This window comes from Propithecus coquereli, unplaced genomic scaffold (genome assembly GCF_000956105.1).
Source record: "Propithecus coquereli isolate 6110/MARCELLA unplaced genomic scaffold, Pcoq_1.0 Scaffold132, whole genome shotgun sequence".
NCBI lineage: Eukaryota > Metazoa > Chordata > Mammalia > Primates > Indriidae > Propithecus > Propithecus coquereli.
In genome coordinates, this window is record NW_012137414.1 from 355,490 (window position 1) to 366,739 (window position 11,250).

Below are 11,250 nucleotides of genomic sequence, written 5' to 3' on the forward strand. Positions count from 1 at the left end.
AATGTAGAATTGGAATTTTTGAATCCTAAATAGTAATCAGGCAATATGTATAAAAACACATTAATAAATTTAAGTTCAAAATGGATATTTATCATGATAATGAACCAGTCAGTGGTTCAAAAACTTCCTACCCTCCCTCCCTACCACTGCCTGTTAACATTAGAGGGAAAAGTCATCAATATCTCAATTGTCCTGAGCTCAAGATGGTGGTTTTGTTATCCCTGATCCATTAAGATTATTCAGCTTTGCATACCACATTTAATTGCATGTTTGACTGTATTTAGAAAAGTATTGGAAAATAATTTAGTGATAATAATTCAGCATTAGTGAACCCAGATCGTTCCAGAAATTTTCAGTCATTTTTAGGGTGAAGCACGTGTTTAGAGTCTGGAAACAAATGAGAATTTTTAAAGTAAAATTATTCTGAATCACATACTTCATTTCTTTTATTGACTACGGATTAAAGAACTCTTTGACTGGTATCACACAGAAATCCCAATCTTTAAGAGATTTTTTTCCTATTTCATGTTTGTTGACTTTTCAGTATTTTGTGCATCTTTAAGTCCTTATGGTCCCAAGTCTCAATTGACAAATGTCACATACTCTGAAATTCAAGATCCCAAGTATGTCAATGGAAAGGAAATTATAAAAAATGTATAAGAAAGCTGGGGAGCATCTTATTTATGATCTGAAATCTGGGGATGATATTTTGCCTGAAACTTTTCCTACATTTTATTCTCTAACCACTCTTCTATGATTTTTATACCAGAATTGCTTAAACACTAGGCATGTTCAGTGGCAATGACCCTAATCTTCCTGGAAATGACAAAAGTTACCTTTACCCCATATAAAAAACTTTCTACCAAACTGAAAAAGGTATACCATGACAGCTCCCAGCTGAAGGGGTTCTGCATATAGAGGGTAAGTGGAAAAAAATTGACTCCATCCTTTAATATTTTAAAACAGAAAATGAATTTTAAAGTGAAAACTGTTCAGCTACTGCATGTAGAAAAATCCAATATATTAGTAAGTACATACAAGCTGGGTGCAGTGGTGCACACCTGTAGTCCCACAGCTACTTGGGAGGCTGAGACAGGAGAATTGCTTGAGCCCAGGGGTTCAAGGCTATAGTGTGCTATGACTGCACCTGTGAATAGCCACTGTGCTGTAGCCTGGGCAGCATTGTGAGGCCCTGTCTCTTAAATGAAAAAAAAAAATAGGGCAAACAAGAATCCATGGCCATTAAATATACAAACATACAAAATTTACCAAATTGGCAAAGATTAAAATAACTTGGTATCATAGGAGCAGCAAAGTTTATTATTGATACAGTAAATTTTCTATAGTCTTCCAGAGGGCAATTTGCAAATAGTATTCATCTCCCATGATGTAATTTATCCTAAGGAAATGATCAGAAATATGTGGAAATACTTAAGGAAATCCATCAAAGGATTGTTTTCAGTACAGGATTCTTTAATAGTGCAAAATTTAAAATTCAACAATAAGGATATGGTTGAATAAATTGGTAGATCCACACTATGCAGTGAGTAAAAATAAGAATAGGGCTTGATGAAATATGACAATGTTTTTTGTGGAAAAAAGCATATTCAACTGCAGTCATATGATCTTTGTGTAAAAAATGTGTATACAGCCACAAGAAAAAAAGAAAAGATTAAAGGAATGTTCCATTGTTAAGTGGTTCTTTCTCAGGGCTACAATTACGAGTAATTTTAAGGTTGTTATTTATACATTTTATGTTTTCTAGGTTTTCTATTCTAACCATTCTTTGTGATTATCAGAGAATAGAAGTATTTTTGAACAGATTTCAAGGCTATATAGGGTTCAGCCAGACTTGAGAACCCATTTGAACTCACAGCCCTCTATCGGAGTGTGTAGCAGCCATAATAAATAAGATACACAACCATTTAAGAACAAAACAGGTTTATTTGGATTTGGGACTCTGAGTAGTTCTGTCTCTACTGTCTGACCTCCTCCTACCACGACTCCTGGACCTAGAGGAGCTCTGGCTCCGGCTCCGGCTCCGTCGGATCCTGCGGCTCTGGCTCCGGCTGCCCCAGCCCCGGCTACGGTCCCTTTTTCTTCCTCTACTTCGTGAACGGCGCCTCTCACGACTCTTTGACATGTGTTTGTGAGATTTCTTCCCCCTGTGACTACTTCTCCTTTTCCTCTCAGATTCCCCATTTCTCTTGTAGGAGTGGTCTGGACTGGGGCTTCTCCTCCTCCTCAGCTTGTCATAGTATTCGTCATGGTGGCCCATCCTCTCTCTCCTCTCCAAGTTCTTACCAAACGAGGAGCCAGTCCGATCTGGAGACAGGTACATGTCTCTATTAGCTTCCCAAAATTCATTATTGGGATTTCTGAACACATGAAGAAAGTTGCAGTGTTTTCCTCTTGGACACTGTTGTATCTCAAATAAACCTGCAATGGCACAGTGATGAAACAGCACTTATTACTGTGTACTCTGAAAATGGTACTTTATCCTTTTCGGAAGGTACATTTCTTTTTTTTTTTTTTTTTTTTGGAGACAGTGTTGCTCTGTCACCCTGGGTAGAGTGCAGTGGTATCAGCCCAGCTGACAGCAACCTCAAACTCCTGGGCTAAGGTGATCCTCCTTCCTCAGCCTCCCGAGTAGCTGGGACTACAGGCGTGTGCCACCATGCCCAGCTACTTTTTTCTATTTTTGGTAGAGATGGGGTCTCGCTCTTGCTCAGGCTGATCTCGAACTCCTGAGCTCAACCGATCCTCCTGCCTCGGCCTCCCAGAGTGCTAGGATTACAGGCGTGAGCCACTGCATCCGGCCCCAGAAAGTCCATTTCTGATGTTTGGATATGTTAGAACTATTTCCCACTGTGTATTATTTAAAAGGGGCTTTTATAAATTGATGTTATAGTTTTGTTTCCAGAATTTCAAAAGTGCTCTAACAAATGGCACTCTGAAAGGCAACAATTCAGAAGTTTTAATTAACCAGACTATCCCGTGCCCCTATTGGATTATGGTGCAGAGTGAAACTGAACAAATGGTGACCACATTATCTTTCTTAGGGTTCCACCATCCCACTGACTGCCAATTTAGGACCCCTAATTAACATTGAAGATCCAGCCTCTGGGGTCCCTGTGGTCACATGCTTTGAGGGCATGGTGGTGGCAGGACAGAACCACTGGTCAAAAGAGAAGGCCCATTATAGCTGGAGAAGCCTGTATTTTCTTTATACTTTGTGAATAAGATGATAAACATTGGCCTGATGCCTTAAATTTACCAAGTGCTTTTAATATGGAAGATTCTTGTCAAAGGTGAAATCCCATTCAACAACTTTGAGATCTTTTTGGGGTTTTCAAACTTTTTTTTAAAGCAATAAATTCCCCAAATATGTATAACAGTTAAAAGTAAAATACCTCCATACCACACACTATATACAAAAATTAACTGAAACTGGATCAGAGACCTAAATGTACGAGATGAAACTATAACTCTGAAGAAAACATGTAAGTAAATCTTCATGACACTGGGCTAAACAATGGCGTCCTAGATGTGATAACAAAAGCACAAGCAAAAAAAACCCCAAAAAGGTAAATTAGACTTTATTAAAATTTAAAACTTGTGCTTCAAAGGACACAAAGTGAAAAGACAACCCACAAAATGGGAGAAAATATTTGCAGGACATATTTGTGATCAGGTTCTTACATGCAGCATATCTTAAGAACTCTTACAACTCAATAGAAAGACAAATAACAAGAAAGAAATGGGCAAAGGATCTGAATAGACATCTCTCCAAGGAAGATATACAAATAGCTGATAATAAGGATATGAAAAGATGCTCATTAGTTACTAAAGAAATTAACAAAGCTGTAATTTTTTTAAAGAACATGAAATAGTCTCCTGCTTTGGGGAAGTCAAAACCATACTCAGAAGCCCCTCACTGAAATCACACTGAATTGCCAGGAACTGACAAAAGTAACTGCTTTTATGGAGGAAAAAAAATTCATCTCTCTCATCCTCCAAGCCTTTAAACTTAAGGTGCAATGGTTCTTCTGATTTTTCTAAGCAGGAATCGTAAAATCTTCTTTTAAAATGTCAACATTCACAAAGACAAGGCTGCCAAAGATCCAGACTTTATAAATTATGTTTTTTAATAAGTGGTTTTAAGCAGTTGAGCGTAGAGCAAAGAAACACAAGTAAAGGCTAAGGTAAGTGTTCCACTGAGGCATTTAGAGGTTCATCTCTTCACCTGGGGAACTTCCGCAAAAGTTTAGCTAAGCCCGGGCGGTAGAAATCAGAAAATAACCAAGCCTTCAAAGCTGTTGGTTACTCTCCGCACAAGATTGAATCATTTCCTGATTTGGCTGCCACCGTCCGATGAGTCAGTCAGACTGAACGCACGCTTAACTGATCCCATGCCTACGGTCAGCCTCTAATGCACAAAAGCACGTATTTCAAGTAAGGCGGGAAATGCTATAGGTAAGGTAACGTAGGGTGGCAATGATGACAGAAGATTCATTAGGAATAAAGGCAAAAAGAAAGAAACAAATACAGCTCAAGTGAGGAGAGCCAAGGAATAGAAAACGCCACAAAACTGCGACAAGGAAAATGTGGCTTCCTATAGACACAACTTCTCAGGCTTCCTGAACTGTCAGACACAGAGCCCAGGACTGAGGATCAGAACACTGGAATTCTAGCCCCAACTCTGTCACTGATATGTTGTGACCTCAGTCACCTCATCCACAAAGTGACCCACAAAGTCAGTTACAGATCTAAAGTGTGGTGTTCTTTATATAAAAATCTCTGCTCACCTACTGCGTGAGGCAAAAGCTACGCTTCACCCCTTTAAAAGATTGTTTTTTCCTGAAGCATATCCCTTTATATGAATAGTGGAACAATTGGGGAAAAAAAATCATCACGTTGTCTTACCACAAATTGCCATTTTCCACCGAGTCACTGGGCAGAATTCGCACTGAAGCTGTCGTCCTGCATACCAACGCCCGTTAAACAGAGAAAGGGCTGCTTGGCACTCTTCTTCCCTGTAAACCAAAAATCAAAGGATGTGCTTTCCAGTTACTTCCTACTATGTAGATTAACCTTATTATCAATTAACCCTTTTATTACTTTATTGTAAGACCACCAAGTTCATTGTTTTTGTATTACCTAGGGAGTCCTCATTAGAGTATTCCAGCTCCCAAAGCTCACAATTTATTTAGGAACCCTTTTTGCTAAATCTTTGAGGGGTTTTGATGCATGGAAATTGGCTTGAGTCAAAGCTTCTTACTCTAAAAGATTGGACCATTAAAAATGCAGAAGTGTCTTCCATTATTAGAGCCTATTCTTTCCCAGCTAGGATTGCTGTTCTTCTTATTACAATGGTTAACTTAACCCATTAGCCACAGTGCAGTCCAGGCAAACTGTACAACACGCAGAAATGACTCAGTAACTGCTCTCTTAGCTGCTCAAAGGCACACTAGGATGATTTTTGGGCATCAATTTCTGGCTCTTTTGATTTATACTTTTATATTCTCTACTCTAGTTATCCCTTTTCAGTTTATATTTTAATTATTAAAATTACATAAGTAATAATATAACCATACTGTAAAAGATTCGAAACTATGTAAGTGTATAAAGAATGGAGTACAAATGTACTATTTTCACATCCCTTCTATATTTCTGCATCAACTTTTCCCCCCGCCCCACCCTGCCCCATCAACTTTTTTTTTTTATTTCAGGATATTATGGGGGTCCATCAACTCTTAATATTTACATTTTTAAAAATACCATGGATATGAAAGCTATATATCCAGTGGAAAAATTCCAGATGTCAACAGAAACAAAACACCATGCTATGACAAGACAGGAAGATGTTCCTGTTCAGAATACTTACGACTGGTACTGAACATACACGTTGCCCCTCAGGTGAGGCTCCAAGTTGCAGCTGACCTAAGGAGCAGTGAAGAATGCTGTCATAAAAAACTCAGGAAAAGAAATCAGTCAGCTAGCAAATGCACTCCGTCCAGACTAACACTCCCAAAAGTAGTCACCAATCAAAGATTCCAAAATAGGGATAACTAGCCCACTCTTGCATCTATTTCAGGCATACTTCAGCACATAGCAGTGCTGCAGGCCCTAATCATCTGATCTCTGTTAATCCAGGGTTGCTTTTTCACAAATATGAAATGTTTCACATATGCATAACAATACAAAGAATATTGACCAGCCTGTATATATACTATCCAGATTTAACACTAGCATTTTCTATTTTTGGTTGAGAATGTTTAAATAAGTAAAACATTAAGGACCCAGTTGAAGCCCTTCCATCCTATTCTCCCATCTCCGTCACACAGGTGAGCACTATCCAGATGCTGAGTGGAGGCTTCACATTCCAAACACAAACACATGTGCACATATACATACAGAAATCTACAGATGCAAATGTAGACACACAGGCATATATACATGTATCATATGCATGCCAAAACATATATGTATCATACATATAAATGTATGTCTATCATGTATAATGGGTGTACACATATTTATATATACATATGCAAAGAAACACATGTATTGATAAGCAACACATAGTATTGTTTTGTATGTTTTAAAATTTTATAGTGTTTATTCCATTTTTTTCAAAATGTAATCACGGAAACTAAATGACTCATCTTAACCTTCGTATACTAGATATATCAAATTATCAAATTTATTTTTCCACTCCTCTAATGATGGCTGTCCAAGGTGCTTCCAATTTTTCATCCACAAATAGTGCTGTGGTCAGCATTCTTGAACAGGTCTCTGTGGGTGTAAAGATCTCTCTAGTGTACATAACCAGAAGGCGCATGCCGATCCATATGTTATGTGTGCCTTCTACTTTACTAGGTATTGACGAACTGCTCTCTGAAGTGGTTTTTCTAATGTACGCATCCTCACCTATTCTTGGTATTGATAGAATTTATAATTTTTTGCCTGATAGGTGTGAATAATATCTCCTTTTCATATGCAATGTTCCTATTACCAGTTAGGTTGACTACTTGATCATTTGCTTACAAAAATGACAGATCTGATCTGTTTTCATATGATAGTATAGAAAAAGGTCCTCAAATATTCATGCTAGTGTTTAGCTTTTATCTTCAAAATGAATCTATACTTTTACGAATTGGTTCCAGAGTATTTTTATTAGGGTAGCTAAAAAGGGGCAGGAGCCATACTCAATGACAGTTTGTATCACCATCCTTAGAAGGAAAGGCCTGGGGAATCCGTGTCAGTGTGCAAGGGACCTTAGACATCATTTAATCCAGTGGTTCCCAAAGACTCATTAATTTTCCATGATGAATTTGATGCTCTGAAAATTTTCCTACGAAAAATTTACTAAATAGCTTTCCATTTGTAACTGCCAATGTGACTAGCATGAGCTTGGCTGATGGAATTCTACACAAATTAGTTTGTGGTTAGTGGGTGCAGCTTGTTGCAGGTAACAGTGCCATTTCCATTAACCAGTCTGAAGTTTTGAAAGCTGCTCCAATGCTACCCCTTCACAGAAGCAGTATAATCCAGGGACCCCGTGAGGGAAACCACTGATGTGATTTAGTCCCCTCATTTGGGATACAAAGAAAAAGCCTGAAGAGGTAAAGTGCCATGTTCGAGAGCACAGGGCTAGTCAAACCACGCTGCCCCCTTGGCAAGCCAGCGCTGCCAATGTGGATTGCGTGGGTGTGACCAAGCATTTCCACTTTAGTGGTTATTGCTTGTGCTGAGTAGTGCAAAGACAGGAAGGCACACACCACAGAAACAAAAGGTTAAGGGGGAAACAAATTTAAAAAGCATTTTTAAAAATCTTGAAATCGGTTGCTAAAAGTATAGCCTTGAATTTCATGAATATCTCTGTTCCTTGGGTGTTCCAACTCTCCACTGTCATTTCCAACTAGCAGAAAAAAAATACGGATTTATTCCTGTCTTGTCTCAAATTATGGGACATTTTTCCCTGCCCTAACATAAGGTCATTCAGGTTCAGATCTGATGAAATCAGACAAGGTAGGAAGCTTCACTATGCTAGGATTCAACTAATGGGTCCCGGGAGCAGCAGGGATTACATCTGGCCTTACCCTGCTTGCCTTAAGGAATATTCTAAAATAATTATTTGTCATTTGAATGCTTTTTTAGCCCAGTATGGTGCATCACAAACCATGGCTTTTGGCATACAATGTTCGGTACTGAAAGCATCCAATGAATAAAAACAAGGTAAAAAAAAAAAAAAAAGGAATCTGGCTTTATGTTCTTGTGCAGCTCCAGAAGAAAGAACGTGCACCTTGGGTAAACACTGCAAGCAGGCACTGTCGACACAGTGCGCCAACAGACTCAGTGAGTGGAGTTGTGTCACGCTCTGTACACTGCAGCTGTAGGGGAGACGCCTGCAGAAGAAGGAAGGCAGTGCACCGTCCATCACATGCAGCTTTTAAGTGAAGGGTTGGATGGCTCTGTGCAGAGGACCTGCTACAGAGAATTCATTTGATGGAAAAGAGCTGGAACACAAAGGTATCAGATAAATGAAAGATCCTTTTCAGTCTAGACCCTGGCATTCAGGAAATAATGGGGTGGGGTGGGGTGGAAAGGGAGAGAGGGGGGAAGTCACATTTCCAAGTGCCTGAGTGCCCAACCCCAGGCCAGGCACGTACCATCACACACGGCACCACCCAGGTGAACAGCCTATGTCCTGGCTCTCTCATGCCATTGAGTACTGCAGGATGAAGCAAACCAGTCCCCTCCTCTACATGCATGCCCACCTTGAACTGAATCACTTTCCCCACATTCTTAAACTCGGGGAGCACATCATCATAGAAATCTAGGAACTGCTGGTAGGTTTCCTCTTCGCTGTACTCCAGGCTTGAGTCAGGGTCATAGTCGTCTCTCCTGCACTGCTCCATTCCAAACGTTGTGAACATGCTTTTAATAAGAAGGGTGGGACTCGATGCTGGGAAATTATGTTTACGTGAACACCTGCATATGAAAGAAAAACTTAAATTCACTAGTCCAATGTTAAAAATTACACATAAAAGGTCTGCTTTAAACTTTGAGATAAAGATTCAAGCAACTTAGTTGTTTTGACTTAACTGTAAGATAATAAATCCCACTCAGATGCCAAGTTTCAGCACTTAAGAAAACTGTTTTAAGACTGACCAATATATTGGCTCTCATTAAAATGTCAAGTTGGGAATGATTTCTAAGTTCATATGCCATTCAGTTGCCTTTGAAGTTCAGGAAGTTCAGGAAGCCTTATATATGTTAAACCATGGGGAAAAAGGAGGCCCATTGGCGTGACAGGGTTTGGTGACAAGGCACGAAGATGCCACACATGGGACTCCTGAGAGGAAGGCAGGAAGTCACAATGCAATCCTGGTCCTGTGCAATCTTCGATGAACTCAGATGCTTGGAGAATAGGGCCATTCAAGAATTTCTAGTTAATGGAGCATTTCAGTCTCATCTATGTACAGAATTTTATAGTGTTCATGTCATTGTTACATTTTTTTTTCTTCTAATCCTTGTAACCTGTTAGGACAGTTGGTGCTAGTATTTTACCCACTTTGCAAAGAAGGAAGCTGAGGCCTAGAGATGCACACTTGCTCAAGCCATGCGGCTGGGAAGAGATGGACCCAAGAGATCTGCATTAACCTACAATCTGGTGCCTGTTCATTATAAGGCATAATAAATATACTTCAGTTGTTGTTTAATGAAGGTGGCTAACCATTATGAAGAACAATTTTCGTTGTTTAAATTGGACCAAGGCTAATCCAACCAGGTTGTGCCTGGGTAATGTTTCAAAAATTCTTTATATGAGTTTACTTTCTTATTTATGTCCTTCTCCTAAAATAAAATGAGAAAAACAATGTAGTTTGAGGTTCCAAATAAACAAATTTTCCTGCTTAGTTCCTAGTTAAAAATCAGTAAGACAAAATTTTAAGGAAAAAAACAAATCCACAGAACTTAGGGAGAAAGAAAGTTGAAGAACAGGACATGTATTGAAAAAAAAAACATGGCCCTGAAATGACTAAATGTTTAATCACACTCACTTTCTATATCTGTAACATACACCCAGGCACATATTGAGATCACGCAAACAGAATGCCCAGCATACACCGTGGCCAGTTCAAAAATGTTCAATTGATGTTCATTAATGTAAAATTTTCTATTTTCCAAATGACCTCCTAGATTATTCAATTAGAAACCTTGTAATTAGCTCCATCTTCCCAACTACCAACAGAATAAAGAGTGAGGATTCAACCTGGCTGGCAACATTAGCAGCAAATCAAAACTTTACAAATAAGAAGCACATACAGAATTAAATGAGGAACTAATTTATTGAGGTTAAAATTCTGATCACGGGATTCTTAGATCTGAATGAACTTGGCCCTAGTTGCCAGGGGTATCAAATGAGTATTTGTCAATTTTGGAACAGAGCCCACGTCCCTGTCTAGGGAAAAACCCCTCTTGACCTGGAGACGATCCTTATAATCTGAATGTATACAAAAGGCCAGCCCTACAGTTCCTACTGAAAAGTCAGCTAAAAGCAGTAATACTTAGGAAGGCAGTCTAAAGCTGTGTGGGTGTCAGAATTACCTGGGAAGAATGGAGATTTCCCAGTCCTGTCCCAAATCATCTGACCAGACCTCAAGGGATGGGAGACCCATATTCTCAAAGTAGCTCCCTACCTGATCCTGAAGATCAGCTGTGTTTGGGAACCACTGATTTAGGGCATACCAGTTGCCCATTAACTCTAATACTTGAATCAAGGCAGACTGCCACAACACATGGGTAGACATTACCTTAGACCGAGGATGGACAATAAATGGTGTGAGTATCCAAATGCCCCCTCAGGTATAGCTAACTGACTACTCCTCTTTGTCTTCTTCTCAAGGGAGCACTCCTGGTACCCACTGTCTTTGTTCTACAGAGAATCCCTGCATTGCATGCTAAAGTTAGGCTGCATTTATCGAAGGTCACTGTAAGAAACATTCCATGAAAATTACATACGTGACTGTTATAAAATACCTATCAAAGTTCTTGTCCACCTTCCTATTTAATGCTCTTATATAACATTCTATGGGAGAAATGTTTAGAATCTAGTGCCAGGAAAATCTTTTGTCTTTCCAGAGATACCACTCATTCTTCCTTTTTGGTAAGAACTATAGCTTATTATCTGCTTGGAATGCATTAAAATTCAGAGTCAAAAGTGTTGCAACATTCACAATAACT

At 39.2% G+C, this 11,250-nt stretch overlaps 1 protein-coding gene across 1 annotated transcript in view; it reads right to left on the bottom strand.

Annotated features, from left to right (window-relative positions):
- Positions 1 to 1,924: 1,924 nt before the first annotated feature.
- Positions 1,925 to 11,250, bottom strand: part of ZRSR2 (zinc finger (CCCH type), RNA-binding motif and serine/arginine rich 2) — a 24,592-nt gene continuing 15,266 nt past the window's right edge. The window contains exons 8-11 of the mRNA XM_012638718.1: positions 8,784 to 8,997; positions 5,888 to 5,943; positions 4,927 to 5,036; positions 1,925 to 2,439 (exon numbers count right to left, since the gene is read on the bottom strand). Coding sequence (XP_012494172.1) covers positions 1,943 to 2,439; positions 4,927 to 5,036; positions 5,888 to 5,943; positions 8,784 to 8,997 — 877 coding nt within the window. The 3' untranslated portion in view covers positions 1,925 to 1,942. The remainder of the gene's footprint in view (positions 2,440 to 4,926; positions 5,037 to 5,887; positions 5,944 to 8,783; positions 8,998 to 11,250) is intronic.